The 22,638-nt window shown below is 38.5% G+C and overlaps 1 protein-coding gene across 2 annotated transcripts in view; it reads left to right on the top strand.

The window, feature by feature from the left end:
* DAZL (deleted in azoospermia like) overlaps positions 1-19,683 on the top strand; it is a 52,259-nt gene extending 32,576 nt beyond the window's left edge. The window contains exons 9-11 of one of the 2 annotated variants that reach the window (XM_070728965.1): positions 9,626-9,730; positions 17,798-17,896; positions 18,811-19,683. In XM_070728965.1, coding sequence (XP_070585066.1) covers positions 9,626-9,730; positions 17,798-17,896; positions 18,811-18,864 — 258 coding nt within the window. In that variant the 3' untranslated portion in view covers positions 18,865-19,683. The remainder of the gene's footprint in view (positions 1-9,625; positions 9,731-17,797; positions 17,897-18,810) is intronic. The other variant, XM_070728966.1, reaches the window with a different exon arrangement.
* Positions 19,684-22,638: the final 2,955 nt, after the last annotated feature.

Below are 22,638 nucleotides of genomic sequence, written 5' to 3'. Positions count from 1 at the left end.
GAAAGAAAGAGGGATAGAAAGAGAGAGAGAGTGAGAGATGCTCAGTGAGCCTTTCTTTGAAGTTGCCTTTCTTTCTTTCTTTTTCTTTCTTTCTTTCTTGCTCTTTTTCTTTCTCTCTTTTACCTTTCCTTCCTCTATTTCTTTTCTTTCTCCTTCCTACCTTCTTCCCTCCCTCCCTCCAGTCCTTCCTCTCTTACTCTCCCCTTTCATAAGTTTCCTTGCTTCCTTCCTCTGTTCCTGTCCCTTCCCTCTTTCCTTCTTTCTTCCTTCCTTCCTTCCTTTCCTCCCTTCCTTTCCTCCCTCCATTTCTTGCTTTCCTTTTCCTTCCTCCCTTCTTTCCTCCCTCATTCCCTTCTTTCACTCCTTCCTCTCTTACTCTCCCCTTTCACACCTTTCTTTGCTTCTTTGCACCCTTCTTCTGTTCCTGTACCTTCCCTTTTTCCTTCCTTCCTTCCCACCCTCCGTCCATTCATTCACCCATTCCTCTCTTGATCGCCCCTTTTACGGCGCCGCTGACAGCTAGCTCCCCCCCCCACCGGGCCATGGAAAACTGGTCTAGCTGAAAGCCGGTCCCTGGTGCAAAAAAGGTTGGGGACCTCTGTATTAGACAATGTAGTTTAGTCCATACGCTGCAATCTCTTGTAAATTAGTCCCTCTACAAATTCATCTAAGCTTCAAAAATCCATTTTATACAGCAGAATCAGGTTAATTTATTTCATCAAGAGTTAATCAGTAATTTTCAAAGCCCAGTATCTAGTCTTGTAATATTGTAATCCACTTTGTATATATTTTGCTTTTAAGAAAAAATCATTCTTCGAAAACTGGAAGACATTAAGTACGCGATGTTTTCCTTTGATTAATTTCCCCTTTTATTTAAGTTTCATCCCCTATTACAAGGCAAATACGTTATTCTTTTCCAGGGATGTAAAATACTCAAAGGGTATATCTTGTCTATTACAGTTCGTTTAGAAAAAGAACAAGTAATTGAAGACAAAATAGAAAAGTAGATCCGGTTGTAGCTTAACTTTTCACCCAAGGATTTAATTCTTAAAGTGAAAACTTTCCTTTGTTCACCTTATTTATTTTGAGCTCTTTTACTTTTCAAAGATTATAAAGTCCAAAAATATACCTTATTCTGTGCTTTCTTTTCTTTCTTTTCTGTTGATCTTTTATTCTGTCGACTCCTGTTTAACTGTTTGCACTTCCTCCTCGTGTACAAGCCGCTATGGCTGCGTCCCAGTCGAAGCGGAGGCGTAGTTCTTCATCGTTTGGGACTGCGTGGTGTTCCTTGCCCTCTGGGGCAGTGACATTCTGCCCCTCAGGATCCAGGAGACCCCCTGTTCTAGATTGAGCCCTCCAAGCTCGATCAAATCGCAATCGGCGATCCCCCAACGTAAAAAAGGAGCAACGGGGACGGAGCTCTATCCCCGTCCTCCCAGTGCGGATCGATCCCCACCCGGAAGATAAAGTGGAGAATGAAGGACAGAAGATGGAAGAATATGAAGAACATAGTTATGTAATCAACAGAGGCTTTGATGAAGCGATAACCCACCTGGAATTACAATCTGCCTCACACGGATTGGAAATATAGAGATTTACTCGATAAACAATTAAAACTGAAAACAAAACAAGAATTATAGGAGCTGGGTGTGGAAATAGACTGGTGGCAATAAGCCCAGATTAATTCTAGATACCAAAAAGATGCAAGAACATTTATATTTAAGAAAGATAATAATATATTAGGGAAATTATTAATCCAAAACCAAGGAATATTGATAGGGAAGGTATATAAATATTTAATAAACTACAAGACAATAGGTTAGATATTAAAAGATAATATGATTAGCTGGTGTAAAAGTTTAGGGAAAGAAATAGACCTAGATACATGGGAAAAGGTTTGGATATATAACTGAAAAATAACTAAATCAGTCTCTTTTAAAGAAAACCAAATCAAGATGTTTTACAGATGGCATTTGCCACCTAATAGGATTTCAAAGATGTTTCCAAGTGTTTCACCTATTTGTTGGAAATGTAAAAAAGAAATAGGCGCATACTTTCATGCATGCTGGACATGTCCAAAAACTAAGATCTATTGGAATAAGGTAGAAAAATGGTTAAAGGAAATTGCAAACAAGGAAATTAGGAAGACCCCAGAATTTTTTCTATTAGGTATTGCAGATATTAGATATAAAAAAGAAATATATTATTTAATAATTCATATATTAGTAGCAGCAAGGATTACATTTGCACAAAAATGAAAAGAAAAGGAAATTCCAAAAGATGAAGAGGTCTTTAGGAAGATTATGGAATGTGCAGAATTAGATAGGATGACAAGACAGCTAAATAATCAAGCTGATACAGAATTTTATAAAACTTGGCAGAAATTTACAAATGGTGAAACACAAAAAAAGATCCTTAAAGATATTTAAATAAAGTATTGAATAGTTAAATTTACTAGATTGAATATATCATATAGTGATACTCGACAGATAAGCTTATTTCTTCAAATTGACTTTAATTATTTTAATTAGAATTATATAATTGTTGGAAAGTATTGAAAAGTTAAGATTTTTATGTTATTATAGATTATATAGAGATATTTTATTGATAAGTTTACCTTTCTGTATTGATCTAAACTAGAATCAGGTGGGGTTTTTTTGTATAGACGTCTATACTTAGCGGAGCAATTGTAGCTCCTTTAAATTCAATTCAATTCAATTTATTGGATTTATATGCCGCCCCTCTCCGAGAACTGTTAAGTGTTGTATGTCTTGTCTTGTCTTACATTTTAAAAAATTAATAAAAATATTTTTTTTAAAAAAAAGAAATACTTGTCATTTGCCACGAGATTCATAGATCCTGAATCAACACACCATGCTTGCAAAGATAGAAATCCAACTTTTGGATCGAAAAATGTGTACATTATCTGAAGAAAAATGTTTCTTCCTTCACAATTTTGGCTTTTTGTAATTTTTGTATTCTAGCTTTCCAGATTCTGTAATCTAATTTGAAATGATTCTTTTTCTTGCATTAACATGTTTCTTGTTTCATGTAACTTTTTATTCCTATTTCTATTCTTATCTATTCCTATTTTTCATTTTTAAAACAGACAGTTTAACAAAACTACCGTTTATTAATGCTTTCTGTTTTAGGCTTACATTCATCTTGCCCTTAACATATTTCCATGTTACCTTGTTATATGGATATGCAATTAAGCACTGTGACAAGTGTTTCATAACTTTCTCGTAAGCCATTATTAATAATACTGCAACAGGTATCTTCTATTTCTTCTAATATCTCAGATGTTCAACCATTTCAAGGTATACCTTATTTAATCCTGCATATCCTCCTCGCCTTTCATCATCTTGGTTTGGTATAGTTTTCTAATCAAATAGAGTTTGTTACTTAGATTAATTCTTTCATGCATCTTTTGAAATTCTTTAAACATTTCTTCAGCAATTTCATATATGTATGAATGATTTGATGCTGACAATCACATCAGGAAAACTTCAACAGAATCGGAAAGACACAATCAAGGAAATCAATGAAGTATTCCGTATTCAAACCAATTACGCCCACGGACATCAGTTACCAAGAGAAGTGCATGTAAAATTCACAAGGAAGAACATCAGGAACAGAATTTACACTATCTCCCGAGAAGGTAAACTCACTTACAAAGAAAAAGAATTAATTATACTGAAAAAATTCCAGGGAGAGTGCGAGAGAGAAGAATGGATTACAAAAGGCTGGCTTCCCTACTAAATAAAAAAAATAACCACAAGAAATAGTTACAGACAGAAAAGGAAGATTTACAATTACAGAAATTGAATTATTAGAGGAGAAATTGATAATAGTTAATATTTATGCACCCAACCAAAAACAAAAATGCTTTTTCAAGAATCTACACGAGGTTCTAATGAATATAGATAGCAAAAATTTATGTATAGTTGGAGACTACAACGGAATCATAAACTCTAAAAAAGACCACAAAGCGGTAGGAAAAAACAACACAAATAGATCTATCTTACTCATGACTTTTAATTGGATGGTAGAAGAACTAGACTTAATAGATGCTTGGAGATCTAGACATCCCACCCAAGAACAATTTACTTTTCACTCGAAACCTCACAATTCCTTCTCAAGGATTGACATGGTTTGGATTAATAAAGAAATGAATAAAAAAATTAGAGATATAGAAATTGAACTTAATCTCTGGGCAGACCACAACCCTATATAATTAAATGGCAAGGGAGAAAAAAACTTTAGAAGATGGACGTTTAACACAAAATTACTTGCAGATGAAAATTATGAAAGAAAAAGAAATAGAACTATTTATAAAAGAAAATTAAAAAACAACCCACCACCACACAAATATTGTGGGATACCCTCAAGGCATATGTCAGAAGACTCACTATCGCTTAAACAGCAAATAAATTCAAAGAGGAAAAGAAATAATATAATGATAATGTAAATAAATTTAAAACCCTAGAAAAAGCATATCAACAAGATTCGGAAAATGACAGAACTTTTTATTCTATGATAGAAACAAAACACAAAATTAATTTGAACAAGAAGAGTACACAAGAAATTTAAAACAGAGTAGATTAACCTACTTTGAAGAAGCAAATAAACCTAGTAGATGTTGGCTCATAAAATTAAAAAGGATAAAATAATAAAATTATTACAGAATTATTAGACAAGAACGGAACAGTGCAATACTCAGAAACAGCTAAAAAATAAATAATCTATGAATATTATAAAGATCTTTATAAACCAGATCCCATAGAACCCACTAAAATTATGAATTTTCTAAAGGAAAGCAATCTCCCAGTAATAGAGGAACAAGATGAATTAATGATAAACAAATCAATAACGACACAGGAATTACAACTATACTTAAAAAGACAGAAAAGTAATATCCCTGGGACCAGATGGTTTCCCAGCAGAATTTTACAAAAAATACAACAAGATTTTTGAGCCATTACTCTTAGAAATTTATAATGAAATTTTTTCTTCAGCAAAAATTCCGGAAAGTTGGAAGGAATCATATATATCGATTATACCAAAAAATGAAAAGGAGAAAGAAAATATCCAGAACTATAGACCAATTGCTCTGCTCAATGCAGACTATAAAATATTTATGTCCATCCTGGCAGATAGAACTAAATTAGTGCTATTCAAAATTATAAATTGAGATCAAAACGGATTCCTCCCACATGCCAAATAAGAAATTGCACAAGAACGGTTATGAACATAATAGAATTTGGAGAAGCCCACCCAGGAAGACCAGTGGCACTCGTCTTCTTGGATGCTCAAAAGGCTTTTGATAATCCCAATTGGGAATATCTACTAAAGTTACTTCAAGAACTAAATTTAAGGGAAAAATTTCAGAACTTAATTAGAAACATTTATTCACCGCAATCTGCCAGGGTAATGAATAATGGAGATATGACTAAGAAATTTTTAATACATAAAGGAGTCCGCCAGGGTTGTCCCATGTCCCTGCTTCTGTTCATAACAGCTCAAGAGATTCTCTTAAATAAGATTTGTAGTAATAAACAAATAAAAGGCATAAATATCAAAGATCAAGAATATAAAATAAAAGCATATGCTGACAACATTGTTTTTTTTCTTGGAAGACCCCTTTGACTCCGGCCCAGAGTTGTTGAAAGAATTAGAAAAGTTTGGTGAATTCTCGGGGTTGAAAATTAATAAACAAAAAACAAAAGTTTTGACCAAAAATATTACACAGAAAAATATAACAGAGCTGAAAAAAATTATGAACCTTCAAATTACTAAAAAGATAAAATATTTGGGACTCACTTTGACCAATAAACTGGCAACACTAAAAAAAAAAAACAATTATGAAAAACTGGCTAAAGAAACCAGAATTAATTTAGAAAAATGGGGGAAATTACAAATCTCGTTCATGGGAAGAATAACCACAATTAAGATGAGCATTCTCCCACAATTTCTATATTTATTTCAAATAGCCCTGATATGTTTAGATCAGAAATGCTTTAGGGAACTCAATATCAATAAAACAATCACCACCTTCATTTGGAATAAAAAAAACCCATCAAATTTCTCCATCTACAGGATAGCAAAAGGAGAGGAGGCCTGGGATTACCGGACTTCTCACTGTATTATAAAGTAACTGTCCTAATTTGGATCAAAGACTGGCTCAATTTATCAGACAAAAGAATGTTAACCTTCAAAAAAGCTGGCATGCATATTTATGGACTGATGTATCCCATAAATTGAGATTGAGGATTGAGCCAGGGTGGCGCAGAAGGTAGAGTGCTGTACTGCAGGCCACTGGAGCTGACTTGTAGATCTGAAGGTCAGTGGTTCAAATCTCATCACCGGCTCAAGGTTGACTCAGCCTTCCATCCTTCCGAGGTGGGTAAAATGAGGACCCAGATTGTGGGGGCAATAGCCTAGCTCTGTTAAAAAAGTGCTATTGCTAACATGTTGTAAGCCGCCCTGAGTCTAAGGAGAAGGGCGGCATAAAAATCAAATAAATAAATAAATAAATAAAACATATTTAACATACATCTAATTAGAAAATCACTGCTAAAAATTTGGTATGAAATTAAGAAAAAATATATTAAAATCCCAGGGTGGCTATTCACAATGGAAGCCTGTATATATCCAAATCTAATCGATCCAACAAAAGCCCTAAGCTACAAGAACATATTATATCCAGACGGTCTCCTAAAACCAAGAGAGGCTCTAAAAATCTTCCTAACTCCAAGATGGAATGGTGGACATATATGCAGATTAGTACCAGATACAAAACAGATATGAAAGAAACGGACATTGAGCTAACGCCAAACCCTTTAGACAAAATCCTCACAGGGCCAGATGAGAAAAATATCACGAAACTATATAATTATATGTAAGAAAATCAGAACAGAGAGGAAATTGTTAAGGGTCCAATGTTTAGGACAAAATATACACCTTGCGGAGTGGGAAAGAACATGGTTGACGACCACTAAAATCACTATCCGCAACATACAAAGAAAACTACTATAAAATATTCTATAGGTTGTATTTCTCACCTTCCAAGATAGCGAAAATATACCCTGATGCTAACGCAAATTGCTGGAAATGCAAAAAAGAAATAGGCACGTTCTACTGCATGTGGTGGACTTTCCAAAAAGCAAAAACATATTGGAGCACTATACATAAGTGGCTAGTAGAAATAGAATTTACCCCGAAAGCCTTTTAGGAATTTGGGACAAGAAGTACTCTAAACAAATTCTTCATATAATGACGCGAGAATAAAGTATGCTCAAAGTTGGAAAAGACAAGACATTCCATCAGAAAAACAAATTATAGAAAAAAAATTTACTTGCGCGGAGATTGATGAGATGTCAAGAGACATCAAAGGTATACAAACAGATGAAGAAGATAATCCATGGGATAAATGACATCGCTGGATCCAGAATAGAATGACACAAGGAGAGAGTAAAACACACAAAGCTACCCAGATGACCTCAGACAAAAGATACAAACCGTAACGTGCAATAAGACAAAGGGACTATATTTCCATTCTTCTTACTTCTTTTGTTTTCAACAATGTAACTAATTAGAAAGGGAATTGTAATATATGGGAATTAAAACGGACTAAGATCAGCAATGTATAATGAGATACAGTGGTACCTCGTGATATGAACCCCTCATGATACGAACCCAGGGTTCGGACATTTTTTTGCCTCTTACGAACTTTTTTTGGCTTACAAACCCACCGCAGATTGCAAAATAGTGCTCCGCTGGGCGCGGCCGCCCGGCTGTCACCTTTTAAAACAGCCAGGGGGCTTCTCGGCGTTCTCCCGAACCCGAACTTTTCGAGTTCGGGAGGCCGCCGAGAAGCACCGCCGCCCGGCTGTCACCTTCTGAAACAGCAGGGGGGCTTCTCGGCATTCTCCCGAATGCCGAACCCGGAAGTTCAGGTTCGGGTTCCGGAGGCCGCCAAGAAGCGCCCGGCAGTTTCAGAAGGTTACAGCCGGGCGCCCCCGCCCGGCAGAGCACCATTTTTATAATCAGCGGTGGCGTTTTCAGCCAATCTGGAGGCTGGAAAGGAGGTGGGGAATCCCAATAGGGAATTCCATGGGCAGAGCTTTGACGTCACGAAGACGTCCTTCCTGGAGGTGACAGCCGGGCGGCGGCGGCCAGTGGAGCACCATTTTACGATTTCCCCCCCCTTTGCATGCATTAATCGCTTTTACATTGTTTCATATGGGAAACAATGTTTCGTCTTACGAACTTTTCACCTTACGAAACTACTTCCGGAACCAATTAAGTTCGTAAGACGAGGTATTACTGTATTTCTTTTTATTGTAATTGAAAACATAAATAAACTTAAATAGCCTAAAAATGATTTGATCATCTTCTATACTGAGAGATTGTTCTCTGCTTTCTGAGCTTTATCTATCCACTCATCTGAAAGATGTTGTAGCCTTTATTTATACATTTCTACTAACTTCCCTTATTAGCAGCATTTTCATATTTAATTTGCAAGACTGGTAATTCTGGTTTGTCAGATTTGCAGATGAAATTTTTAGTTCAGCTTTGCTACAGGTCATTTTCTTCTATTTATTTATTTTGTTACAGTCTTCTTGCTGTTGCTGTTCCTTGCCGTTATTTATTGTAGCTGGATATGATTGGTTTACTCTTATGTGTTACTTTTGTATTTCTATTCTAATTTGGGTTTATATTGGGCTTATCTCTAGTTTTATAATGATTTCATCTCTGGTTTACCTGGGTTGAAGCTGGTTTACCTGGGCCCATAATCTTCTAGAAAATTATGTTTTATTCTATAGAAATGATAACAAAGAATTATTATATAGTCAGATAGATTGGCAGTAAAAGATGGTTACATAAAGTATATATTCACCATGGGCCTTACACTGAGCAGTTTCAATTGTCACAGGAAACTCCTCAGAACATAAAAGGAACCATAGATTATAACCATAAATACAAGCTAAACACTCTCATCCATTGACTGAGTAATACTGTAATTGTTGCAATACAAAATACATTCTAATATGTATTCCAACAAAGTTGCTGCTGGAAATGGACTTGAGTCATTTTTATCTATTGAAGCATTGGTATACAGTACATGATTATTTTAACTAGTTTGATTATAAATGAACGAAGCCAAAATTTCTAAGATGCTATCTACTGTTTTTCTGTAGGTCAAAGAGCTATAGGTTTACAAAAAAACAGTGGTATCTTGGTACTCATCGTAATTAGTTCTAGGAGAACCCAAAACAATGAGTACCAAACAGATCTTTCCCACAGGGAATAAAGTTGTGAGTCACAAGGCAGCTGAAAGCGAGAAATACTATCTTGTATTGTGTATCAAATAGGGGGACAATTTTTTGGGTCAACATACATTGAGTACCAAATTTGATGAGCTTCAAAGTAGTTGAATACCATGGTACTACTGTATAAGCAAATAATAAACTAACAAACAAATGCTATAATTAAGGTTTATGTATCTATGGTAACTTGCTACATAACTTGATTTTTTTTCTTAGTTTCTATTTCAGACTTCTTTGATCAGTTCATAGAATGGATAGATCCATTTGTATTAACTATTTTAAATTTTACATAGGCATATACTACGGTGAATTACGGTAGTGAAATGGATGTAGGAACTGACCAAGCAGAATGTTCTATGACTGATGCTGCACAGTCATGCGCAAACAGTCCACAAAAGGTATAATGATTTATTTTACATAAATATTCTTTAGATAAAGAATAATCAAACTTTGGATATATAATAAATGAAAAGCAAGAGTAAATTACAAATAGTACAGGTAGCCTTTGTTGTTAACCACAATTGGGATTTTCAATTCTGTCACTAAGTAAAGTGGTCACAATGTAGAATATCAGGTGATCACAGCTGTACTTACCAGGGTATCAAGACCTATCTACTTTGCACCTTTGGTTTCTGTTTACCTCCTAACCACTCTGCACACTTTGGAATGTTCACCTGGGATGGGATAATTAAAAATAAAGAAATCAGTGTTTTTATTGTCATTCAATGGAGAGACTGATTACAAGACACAATGTGTCCAGCAAACCTAGAAAACAGAAAAATCAGGGAATTATCAGGGAATTTGTGAAAAAAAATGGAAAAAAATCAGGGAAAAAATCAAACTAAAATATTTAAAAGTCAGGGGGAAAAAATCATGTATTAAAAAAACCCATTGTGCTGCCTAGCAGAGTCAAGTAAATGAGCATAACTGTGACAATAATTTGCTTCTTCAGCTACCAATATTTCTCCACGGCTACCAATATTTCTCCATGGCTTTGGTATGATGTCATCTACAACCACACCTTAACTAGATCGCAGTTTACAGGGAAATGTCAGGGAAATATCAGGGAATTTCAAAATGCTTTCCCCTGGACACCTTGAAGACAGTAAACAGACACTCAGTGGAGATTGAACCTGAAAGCAATGGGAACTGTAGGAGCACGATATAAACAGATTGCAGGCCCCGTTGCATACCCGTTTACTATCTTGTAGTCCCTTCCTCTCCAAATTTCTGTGCTATGGGGAGAACAGGATAAATACCAGATATTGCCTACAGAAATTGTTCGGCTATATTTTTCTCCACCAGAGTTAAGAGATTACAGATGAAAGGATTAAAAGAGAGTACTCAGACATAAAACTGGGACTACACCAGTTTGAATGTGTAATGCATTAGCAGCTAGCACCACCACCACATTGCTTTCTATGTATATTTCCCATTGTATGCTGCTTACTGACTAATGGTGATCATGTGACTAAGAAATAGTGACCAAATGAGATAATTGGTAAACAAGGATTATTTGTAGTGTGCATTGCTTTTTTTCTTAGCATCTTGTTGAGTTCCAATACTGAAGAGACAGGAGACTGGTGGAGTGACTTCAGCTCTTTATTAGGTTACAGGGAGTAATTTCCAGCGGCAGTATACAAAAGGCTGGGGGTTTCAATAGGGAGCCAATCCGGCAGGGAACCAATCAGAATTTTCCTACTTTACTTCCCTGTCAGACTGGAATGAAAACTTCCCAACTTCTTCAAGATTAACAGCCCTCCCCCCTTAGTTCAGCACATAATTTTGCCTGTGTAATCACTGAAATATGTTGGGCATGTTACAGCTCTAGTTAACCTGCACGATTCAGTTGGGACATTGGCTGGAGCCAGAGAGAACATGTTTTTTCTCTGCTTCCCTCTCTGGAAACTTCTGGAACAACTCAGACAAGATGTTGGGATCTCCTGGACTGGACTCACTGCTGCCGCTGGGCGGCTTCTCCAGATCAGCAGCTAAGTGAACTGGCTGCTGGAATTTAGTCATAGCTGTAGGGAGAACATGGTCAGGGGTTGGACCTACTTCCCAGTCAGTGTTTAATGGCCGTTGGTCACATAATTGATCTATATATTGCTGTCATTTTTGCTCATCCCCAGGCCTATTATGTAGGATTTGGGGCCTGTTATTTCTAAGGTTTTCCCAGGAAGCTATAAGATCCTGTGATGAAATTTCTTGCATGTATGGGGGCATTTGTTAGTACAGGGTACATGTGTGTTAGGGATTGCAATTTGGAATGTTCTGATTCCCTCTGTTTTGGGATTTCCCGTTTTATTCCTATAACTTGGGTGCAACCTGTCGAGGACAGACCGGAGCTTCCATCCCATCAGAAGTTTGGCAGGGCTTTTGCCCGTAGTTGTACTCTGAGTTATGTGTTGTGTCATTAGGGTTTTTTTGATTTGGGCTTGCCAATCCTCTCTGCCCATTCAGCCTAGTGCCTCCTTTGTAGTTCTTATGGTTTGTTCCGCTAGGCTGTTGCTGCTCGGCTTGAAAGGAGCGATCAATGTGTGTTTAATCCCCAGGCCTGCTAAAAACCCTTCAAAGGGTGTTGACGTTAGTTGTGGCCCATTGTCAGACACTAGTATATCTGGCAACCCATGTGTTGCAAATAATTTTTTTAAAACCATGAGGAACCTTGATAACTGGCTTCTGTTGTCATGCTAGGCACCCATGACCACTTCCAACCATTTAGAGTATGTGTCAACTATTATTAGAAATGTTTGCCCATGAAATGGACTGGTGAAATCCAAATGTATGCGTGACCAAGGGACCATGGGTTGTTCCCATTCGTACACAGGTGACCTTGGGGGGAGTGCTCGAGATTCTTGGCATGGAGTATATCCTGCGACCCAGTCCTCTATATGTTTGTCCATGCTGGGCCACCATACACAACTCCCTGCCAGTGCCTTCATCCTTACCACCTCATGTAAAGCTCTTAGAATATCCTCTGGTAGTGACAAGAGCGAGGACACGATCACCTCATAGTAGACACTCCATTCTATTTCATGTTGTCTTTTTGCAAAAGGCTGGAGGTCGGGCTTTACCAACTTTCTAACCCTGCTCAAAATAGTACGGAGTTCAGCGTCTTTTGTTGTTTCAGCTGCAATGTCCATCATTGTGATTAGCCCCAGCTCCACAATGTTGATTAAAAGTATTGGGACGCCTGGAGTGAGGTTGTCCAGTAAGGGGCATCGGCTTAATGCATTGGCGTTATCTATGGCTCTGCCTGGGCGATATTTCAGTGTGTATGAGTAGCCAGTAAGGAATAAATGCCACCTCAACATTCTTGGGGGCAGAGTGTCCGGTGTTGGCTTGTTCACAGCTAATAGCCCTAATAAGGGCTAATGGTCAGTGAACAGCTCAAAATGCCTCCCGTACAGATATTCGTGAAAACGGATATTCATCCAGCAACAGCAGCAATGGCTTCCCGGTCAACTTGACCATAATTTCTCTTGGCACTCAAGAGATGGGGGCTTTGCGGCCATCTGGCAATCTATGGCTTAATACAGCCCCCACTCCAAAATGTCATGCATTGTATACTAACTCCACCAGCAGAGTCTCACTAAATTGGATCGGTAAACTATCTGAAAGGTTTTTTACAGCTCGGATTATACTCTATCGTGCGCAGAACCCCAAAACCAGGGAGAGTTTTTTTGACAGCAACTTATGTGGGGGCTCTGTGATGACATTAACTTCATTTTTCAGGAACATGCTGTAAAATTAAATAGCCCTAAAAACACATGAAACTCTGTTTTGCTGGTGGGCACTGGAGCCTCTCTAATAGCCCTGAGCTTATCCTTAGTGTGGTGTAAACCAGAACCATCAATCTGGTACTCTAAGAATTCAGCTTCTCAGATTCCTATCGGGCACTTGCTTGCCTTAGCTCGCAGTCCTGCAGCTCAGAAATGTGTGAGCACTCCTCGCAGCCTTTCCCTTAATTGGTTAATGTCTTTGGTGGGGATGAGTACATCATCAAAACAGGGCACTACGTCAGGTACTTTGTTTAAAACTCGCTCCATTATTCCCTGAAAAATTCCTGGGGTTACGCTAACGCCGAATTGGAACCTGTTACATTTAAATGCCCCGCAGTGGGTAACTTATCATTTGGGCCTCCGCAGTCTTGCAATTAACAGGAAGTTGCTGATGCTCCTCTACAAGGTCCAGTTTTGCAAAGATGGCGCCCAGGCCTAATGTGTGTAATAAGTGTTGGGTTTTTCCATTTTGCGTGATTGACTAGTTCTAAGATTCCTTGCTCTATTAGCTTATCTAACTCCTTGTTGATCAATGGCTTTAATGCAGAGGGAACATTGAGGAGGTTGAACCTGGGGATCTAAACTAAAAGAAATAGGGGTGCCCACATATTTGCCCAGCGTTTGGCCAGATGCATAGTGGAATTCCCACAGCAGGTCCTTGCAGCCTTCCACAATTGTCACGTTTATTGTCTTCTTGTCTCTTTCATGCAAAATGGAAAATCCCATAACAGGGGATCAGAACATTCCAAATAAATGCACTGTATGCAAGAAACTTTGCCACTGGGTCTCAACGGCTAGCTGGAAAAGTCTTGGAAATAACAGGCCCCAAGGCCTACATAATAGGCCTGCGGATGGCCAAAAATTGCAGTGATATACAGATTACATGACCGCTGGCTAATAAACACTGATTGGGAGGTAGGCCCAATCCCTAACCATGTTCTCCCCACAGCTATAACTAAAATCCGGGAGCTGGCTCACTTAGCTGTCGATCTGGAGGCACCATCCAGCGACAACAATGAATCCAGTCCAGCAAATTCCAACATCTTGTCCGAGCCGTTCGAGAAGGTTCAAGAAAGGGAGCCAGAGAGAGAAAACATGTCCTCTCCAGCTCCAGCCAATGCCCCGACTGAACTGTATGGGTCAATTAGAGCTGTAACTTGCCCTACGTATCTCAACGATTACATATGTAAAATTATGTGCTGACCTAAGGGGGTGAGGGAAGTTATGTCCTGAAAAAGCTGGGAAGTTTTCACTCCAGTCTGCAGTCTGTCAGGGAAGGAAGGTAGGAAAATTCTGATTGATTCCCTGCTGGATTGGCTCACTATTTAAACCCTCTGCCTTTTGTATATTGCCACTGGAAGTTACTCCTTGTAACCTAATATAGAGCTGAAATCACTCCACCAGTCTCCTGTCTCTTCAGTATCCCACCTTGGTCACCAATGTTGGGTTCTGATACCGAAGAGACAGGAGACTGGTGGAATGACTTCAGCTCTTTATTAAAGTTATAGGGAGTAACTTCCAGCGGCAGTATACAAAGGGCAGGGGTTTAAATAGTGAGCCAATCCGGCAGGGTACCAATCGGAATTTTCCTACCTTCCTTCCCTTTCGTGCTGCAGTGAAAACTTCCCAGCTTCTTCAGGCCTGGTGTGTAGAGGTTATAAACCAATACAGTGGAACCTTGACTAACGACCACAATCGGTTCTAGAAAGTTGTTCGTTACCCGAAATGTTCGGTATCCGAAACAATTTTCACCATAAGAAATAAAGGAAATAGATTTAATTGGTTCCCAGCTCCCGTTGACTCGCTATTTCCTTTATTTCTTATGGGGATAGATTAGATTTATTGGATTTATATGCCACCCCTCTCTACAGACTCAGGGCGGCTCACAACAATGATAAAAACAGTAACAAATCTAATATTTAGCAATCTAAATTACAGATTTAGGTTAAAAAGTCCAAAAAAGAAACCCCAATACAGCAATACCTCGTCTTACGAACTTAATTGGTTCCGGGAGGAGGTTCGTAAGGTGAAAAGTTCGTAAGATGAAACAATGTTTCCCATAGGAATCAATGGAAAAGCCAATAATGCGTGCAAGCCGATTAGGAAAAGCCAAAACATTAAGGCTTTAAAAAATAAAGCGGGGGGGGGGCAGACTAAGCTGAGGCGAACGGAGTGGGGGGAGGGACAGAGAGAGGTGGCAAGAGGTGGCAGTCCCAATGAAGCAAGGTGAAAAGAGCCTCTCTTGAGCTTCATGGGTCTTTCCCTCCTGTTTTTGCCCACCCTGTTCTGCTCATTTTCCCCACACCTTTCTCCTCTCTTGAGCTCCATGGGTCCCTCCCATTTTTGCCCACCCCGTTCTGCTCATTTTCCCCACACCTTTCTCCTCTTGAGCTCCATGAGTCCCTCCCGTTTGCCTACCCTGTCCTGCTCATCTGCCCCACACCTTTCTCCTCTCTTGAGCTCCATGGGTCCTTCCCGTTTTTGCTCACCCTGTCCTTCTTATTTTCCCCACCCCTTTCTCCTCTCTTGAGCTCCATGGGTCCCTCCCGGTTTCCCCCCCCCCCCCGTTCTGCTCATTTTCCCCACACCTTTCTCCTCTCTTGAGCTCCATGGGTCCCTCCCGTTTTTGCCCTCCCCGTTCTGCTCATTTTCCGCACACCTTTTTCCTCTCTTGAGCTCCATGGGTCCCTCCCGTTTTTGCCCACCCTGTTCTGCTCATTTTCCCCACACCTTTCCACTCTTGAGCTCCATGATTCCCTTCCGTTTTTGCCCACCATGTCCTGCTCTTTCCCGCACACCTTTCTCCTCTTGAGCTCCATGAGTCCCTCCCGTTTTTGCGTACCCTGTCCTGCTCATCTGCCCCACACCTTTCTCCTCTTGAGCTCCATGAATCCCTCCCGTTTTTGCCCACCCTGTCCTGCTCATTTTCCCACCTTTCTCCTCTCTTGCGCTCCATGGGTCCCTCCCGTTTTTGCCCACCTTGTCCTGCTCATTTTCCCCACACCTTTCTCCTCTTGAGCTCCATAAGTCCCTCTCGTTTTTGCCCACCCCGTTGTGCTCATTTTCCCCACACCTTTCTCCTCTCTTGTGCTCCATGAGTCTTTTCCCCATGCAGTTTGGAAGGGGGCAGTTTGTCGCTGGGATTCAAAGCAGTGCTGGCAAAAATGAAGGGAATCGAGGAGCCTCAGGGAAATCTCAGCGGCTGCTCGGGTTCGTAAGGTAAAAATAAGAGGCAAAAAATAAGGTAAAAATAAGAGGCAAAAAAATCTTAAACACTGGGTTCGTATCATGAAAAGTTTGTATGAAGAGGGGTTCGTAAGACGAGGTATCACTGTGTATAAAAAACAAGCACACAATCGAATCATACACAAAAACTACATGGGCAAGGGGGAGATGTTTCAATTCCTCCATTCCTGACAGCAGAGGTGGGTTTTAAGGAATTTACGAAAGGCAAGGAGGGTGGGGGCAATCCTAATCACTGGGGGGAGCTGGTTCCAGAGGGTCGGAGCCACCACAGGGAAGGCTCTTCCTCTGGGTCCCGCCAGACAACATTGTTTAGTCGACGGGACCCGGAGAAGGCCAACTTTGTGGGACCTAACCGGCTGCTGGGATTCGTGTGGCAGAAGGCGGTCTCGCAGATATCCTGGTCCCAATAATTGAATCTTTGTTTATCGCGGGTGTTCCATTCCAGGACCACCGGCGATAAAGGATTTTTTTCTCTGTCTCACACACACATATTGTCCCTCACTCCCCCCCCTTCTCTTTACCTCTTGTCTCTCTGCCTTCATCTCTCTCTTAGGAATCCACAGGCAGGGGCTCCCAGAGGCTCTGCTCCACACCCAGCAGCAAAGCGTCGCTTTGGCTATGACAAGGCAGGTGCTGAGTTAGCTGATTCCAGTGGCGGTGGTAGCGGCAACTGCTGAGGTGGCTCCGGCGGCTTCCCTTCAAGGAGCAGCAGCACTGGGAATGTCACATCCATGCCCCAGGCTGCGCCACCACTGTCCTTGAAGACAAGCCGCCGGAACCGCCTTAGCTGTTGCCGTGACACTTTGCTGCTGGGTGTAACATTTCGGATAATAACCAAAAATTTCTGTGGCTGTTCGGTATCTCAATTTTTGTTTTGTATCTGGTACCAATTTTTAAAGACTGTTTTGGTTGTTATCCGAAATGTTCACTATCCAAGGTGTTCACTAACCGAGGTTCCACTGTATTCTAAAACATTAGAACATTGATAAGTTAACATGTCAATGTCTATATTTACTAAAAAGCCTATAAATGGCCATCTGCTAAAGCGTGAGTTGACAATTTATGTCCATATATGAATCCCCTACATAATGTTTATTTATGACTATCCAGGACTCTCATGTTTAAATTCAATAGCAAATACTCAATTTTCAGTAGTGCAGTTTTGTTATTCTTTTTCAAAAGGCATAAATGGGAGCAAGATACCTCTTGAAGTCAATTTTTAAAATGTCAATTTTTCATACCTCTAACCTGACTTTAACCAACTCTGAAATTTGGCTGTTTTGTAATCAGATTTAGATTCATATATATAGGGTTTTCAAGGAATGAAAAAGCAGATGAGACTGAAATTATTTCTTTATACACCATTAGTTCAGGCATTAGAAAACATCTAACACACAATATTCACAATATATTAATAAAGTTTAATTGTTTTAGAAATCTGTGGATCGCAGCATACAGACAGTAGTATCGTGTCTTTGTAATCCAGATAATCGGTTGAGGAACAATATTGTAACTCAAGAGGACTATCTTAAGGTATCAATAAAACTGAAAGATAAGACCACTTAAAAGATTTGTTTTTAGGAATTATTACAGAAGATCAAATTTACGGGAAAAGTATGTATGGGAAATATTCTGACTCCAGATTTAACAGAGATGGCTACAATTAAGTACTCACCTCCTTTATAGCCTTATTGTTGCATTCAAATTTGGTATTCAAATTATGTTTACGCTGTTTTGATGATAGAAATTTGACAGCAGCTTCACACATCACAACGAAGCTTTAATAGAGAATGCATAAGCAAATTCTACATTTACTTTCTACACTGCAGAATAAATGAATAAATAATGAGTATATTATTGTAGTCTCAGACCAGAATACAGTTTAGCCTAATTTAATCTAAAAATTTTATTTTATTACATTTTAGGTCGGTTTTAAATATCTGATAAAATAACAATCTAATAAATTATGAAAATAGCAGAAGGGTATTCTTATACCTACAACTCAACCAAGTGTGTAGAATTAATGACAGAGATAATCCCTTTTTTAAATAAAAAAAAATCCATTTCATTAATATAAGGAATCCTATCTTAGAGAAAAATTTTACATCAATAATCTTTTTTCTTAGTGCCTTATAAATGGAGTAATTTTTAATATTTAATACTGCTTACATAAACCTTTATAATCTACAAAATTCAGAGGAAGTTTATCAAAAAATGCTTTTATAATATTGTAAATAATGTGAATAAAATAGTTTGTAATTAGTAATTATTTGTTACCTTGCTAAATTGTCCCAAAGTATGCAAAGAAACTATACTAATATTTCCAGGGTTTTCTTAAATCGGTTTGTTCTTTGACCCAAGAGCTTTATTTTTAGAAGTAAATAATAAGACATTTAAATTTGAATATGGCTGCACTTTAATTTATCTTCTTTAATCTTCATTTGTAGGAGAAGAGAGCACATCATTTTAGAAGAAGCAGAGCTGTTCTTAAAACTGTTTGATTCAACAATAGATATAGAAAACCTGAAATATCCTTGTTTGTCATTTGTAAAGATAGAAAAACATGCAGTTTAATATTGGTGACCAAGCATACTTGACAATTATGTAGCCTTACTGGCAAAAGTTGTTTGAAGTTGAAGTTCGTTTGAAGTTTGCATGTGAGATGTTTCTCTGTGTTTGAATTTATGTTATTTATTTCTAGACATGTTTGTATAATTTATCTAGTCTAGATTTTTATGTGTTTTAATTTCTAACCAGAAAATTCCATGTTTTAACAGTTGGAATTCTTATAACGTTTGAATATTCGGTTGTGCTTTTAACTTTTAAAATACATTTGACTGCATGTTGATACTTGTTTCTAACATCTTAACTTTCTCCCAGCTCACACTTAAAATAGGATCTTTTTTTGCAAGAGGTGTTTTTAAAACTGTACTTGAATCAGGTGATTAAACAGACATCCAGTTGCATCTCAATTACTGCCACAAATACATGCTCAGTACAGTACAGTATTGCCTTACATATCCAATCAGTGGGGACTTCATTTACTAGCTGTGTGTGCTGCTTAATTATCAGTTCTAAAACTGATTCGAATAAAAGTGTACTACCAGATGTAATTAACTATATTTCATTAGTTACACTTTTTTATACTAGGCCATCCTGGCTAAAGTATCTGAAAATTGTGGAAAGAATGAGTACTATACGATCTTGTGCTTTTTAAAATTGGTCATCAGCTTTAAATCAAAGAATTTGTAAAACTGTTTAATTATGTAGACTTTAGTTTTATATCAGTAAACTTCCACAATAAACTTTTTTGAGGTGGATTCCTTTTGTCACTGTGGCTTAGCCAGGGAGAAAATATTAACATTGCTTGTTTTGATATTACATAACATAATTAGAATGAAACTTACACTTTGAGAAAATAATTTTGTTATAAATGTTCAAATAGCCTTAAATTGAATTGATGTTACAAAGAAAAGAATTAAGAATTTTCTGTATCTTTTAGTAAAATCATACTAGTTTTGCATGGTTGTTTGAACATTTAGTGTTATTTACTCTTTCCCTCAATTTCATCTAAATAAATCTATAGATAAAATCGATAAAAACACAACTTTATCCTTTAACTTTTAAGGCATGGGACAAATAAAACTCAAGCATTTCTATTTACCTTGCTACCACTGCATTTACAGTTTACAATCTCTTGAATTTACCAAGAATATGTTTTTGGCTTTCACTAAATTTAGGATGTGAAAGGAAACATCTATCCAAGATCAACGGTGTTGAAGGCATAATTTCTTCATGTTTCATGAGGCCAACCTCACTAACAGTTTTTGTACTCCTAAATTGAAAGCTTTATGTTGTCCCAAGCAAGGTTTTAGAGTTTATACCAAAACAATATAGAAATTATGTACGGGTATATGAATTACATGGTAATAAAAATAAATGAGCTGCCCTGAAATAATTTGCACGGAATGCTAAGAAGATGAGGCTTAATGGTTGAGCCAGCTGATAGTTAATATTTATGAAATCACATTGAAGAGATGCTAGGTGAGATACAGTAAGTAAATCATGATTCAAATAAAAGTTGACTCTATCTGAGCTGAAGCATTAAAAATGAAAATGAACTGTATATTATTCTATATAAAAGGGTACTATGGTAAGTATTTTAATTAGTGGTTCTGTCAAAAATCTGAAATTTTGCTATACAGTGATATCTCGTCTTACAAACGCCTCGTCATACAAACTTTTCAAGATACAAACCCGGGGTTTAAGATTTTTTTGCCTCTTACAAACTATTTTCACCTTACAAACCCACCGCCACCACTGGGATGCCCCGTCCCCAGACTTCCATTGCCAGTGAAGCGCCCGTTTGTGCACTGCTGGTATTCCCCTGAGGCTCCCCTCCATGGGAAACCCCACCTCCAGACTTCCGTGTTTTTGTGATGCTGCAGGAGAATCCCAGCAGTGCAAAAACAGGCGCTTCGCTGGCAACGGAAGTCCGGAGGTGGGGTTTCCCATGGAAGGGAGCCTCAGGGGAATCCCAGCAGCGCAAAAACGGGCGCTTCGGCTGGCAAAAGGGGTGAATTTTGGGCTTGCACGCATTAATCACTTTTCCATTGATTCCTATGGAAAACATTGTTTCGTCTTACAAACTTTTCACCTTAAGAACCTCGTCCCGGAACCAATTAAGTTTGTAAGACAAGGTATCACTGTATTTTTATAAGGATAAAACAGTCACGGGTTTCTCAAAATTTCGTGCATGATGCTAGGAAAATTGGAAGGGGAAATTTTTAAAAAAAGAAAAGAAAAAGAAGACACTTTCCCGAATAGATAAATAATAGATAATAGATATAATAATAGATAAAAATAGATAGATAAACCAATAGGCCTATGTGAAGTGACTTGGATTTTTCTTGGTTGAGTCCTTTATACTACAAAGATGATATTCTTCATTGATTTGAAGAAGTGAAGGTATTTGTAGTTATCCCGTCTAAAAGTGGGAAAAGCATTTGGGTATGAATACTTTCCCCAACTATTGGAACTGCCTGAGAAAGCTTCAGAAAAGAAGAGAAAGTGGTCATTTTGCTAAAAGGCATTGAGAGAATGCTTTGTTGAAGTCCCTTGAAGGGAAGAATTGGAAACTTATCTGCAACAGTATTGCCAAAAAATTATATACTTTTTATATTGTTGGGGGGGGGGAGAATTTAGCTACAATAGAGGACTTGAAAGAATGCGGACTTCAATACAATAAGGACAACTTGCATGTCAAAGATCTATCATGATTATTCATGTAGCATTCCTAAGAACAGGTGTAAAGGGATCATTATTGTACCAACTTCCGTTTGTTTATTTATTTATTAGATTTGTATGCCGCCATTCTCCATAGACTCGGGGCGGCTCACAGCAATAATTAAGACAACGTAAAAACAAATCTAATAATTTAAAAAACACTAAAACCCCCATTATTAAAAGCAAACATACACACAAACATACCATGTATAAAGTGTATAGGCCCGGGGGAGATGTTTCAGTTCCCCCATGCCTGATGGCAGAGGTGGGTTCCATGCATAGGCAATGACATGTTGCTCAAGCTAATAGACGTGCTTTATCCTACATTGTGCCCTTTTTTTTCCTTGTTCTGATCTGAGTTTGTTTTATCTGTCATCTGGTTCTTTTGTGGTTTTGTACCATTCCTATTTTTAAATGTTTTTTTCACAATTTATAAGCCATCCAGAGTTGCTGAGAGTCTAGGGCAGTGATGGCAAATCTGTGGCACGCAAAGCCATATCTGAGGGCACATGACATGTTGCCCTATGTCAGCTCCAGTGCACATGTGCTTACTTGCCAGCAGATTTTTGGCTTTTTTTCCCCCTTGCCATTTTCACTCTTTCCTAGACTTCAGGAAAGCCTCCTGAACCCTGGGGACAGAGAAAAACAGGCCAGTGGGCCAACCAGAAGTTCACGTGTGCTTACCCCTGTTGTGGTTCAGCCTGAGCAAGATCAAAGACCAGCTGCGTCTCTGCTGGCTCCATGCCCGGGGGAGGCTGAGAGCGAAGAGGAGAGTTCTTGGCAGCCAGACTGGGGAGATAACAATCTGGAAAGTGACGAGGAAGAGGGGCCTGGGAGCCCTGGGGAGGGGCTCTCTCAAGCAAGTAGCTTGGAGTTTCTGGAGTCATTGGATGATGAGGCACAAGCTATCATTAGTATGCGACAGAGACGCATAGCTCAAAGGAGGCAGCAACTGAATAGATATCAGCGTTGAATGAGGAACACCAGGG

The sequence above is a fragment of the Erythrolamprus reginae genome, chromosome Z (genome assembly GCF_031021105.1).
Source record: "Erythrolamprus reginae isolate rEryReg1 chromosome Z, rEryReg1.hap1, whole genome shotgun sequence".
In the NCBI taxonomy this organism is placed as follows: Eukaryota; Metazoa; Chordata; class Lepidosauria; order Squamata; family Dipsadidae; genus Erythrolamprus; species Erythrolamprus reginae.
This window is presented reverse-complemented; position numbering and strand designations above follow the sequence as displayed.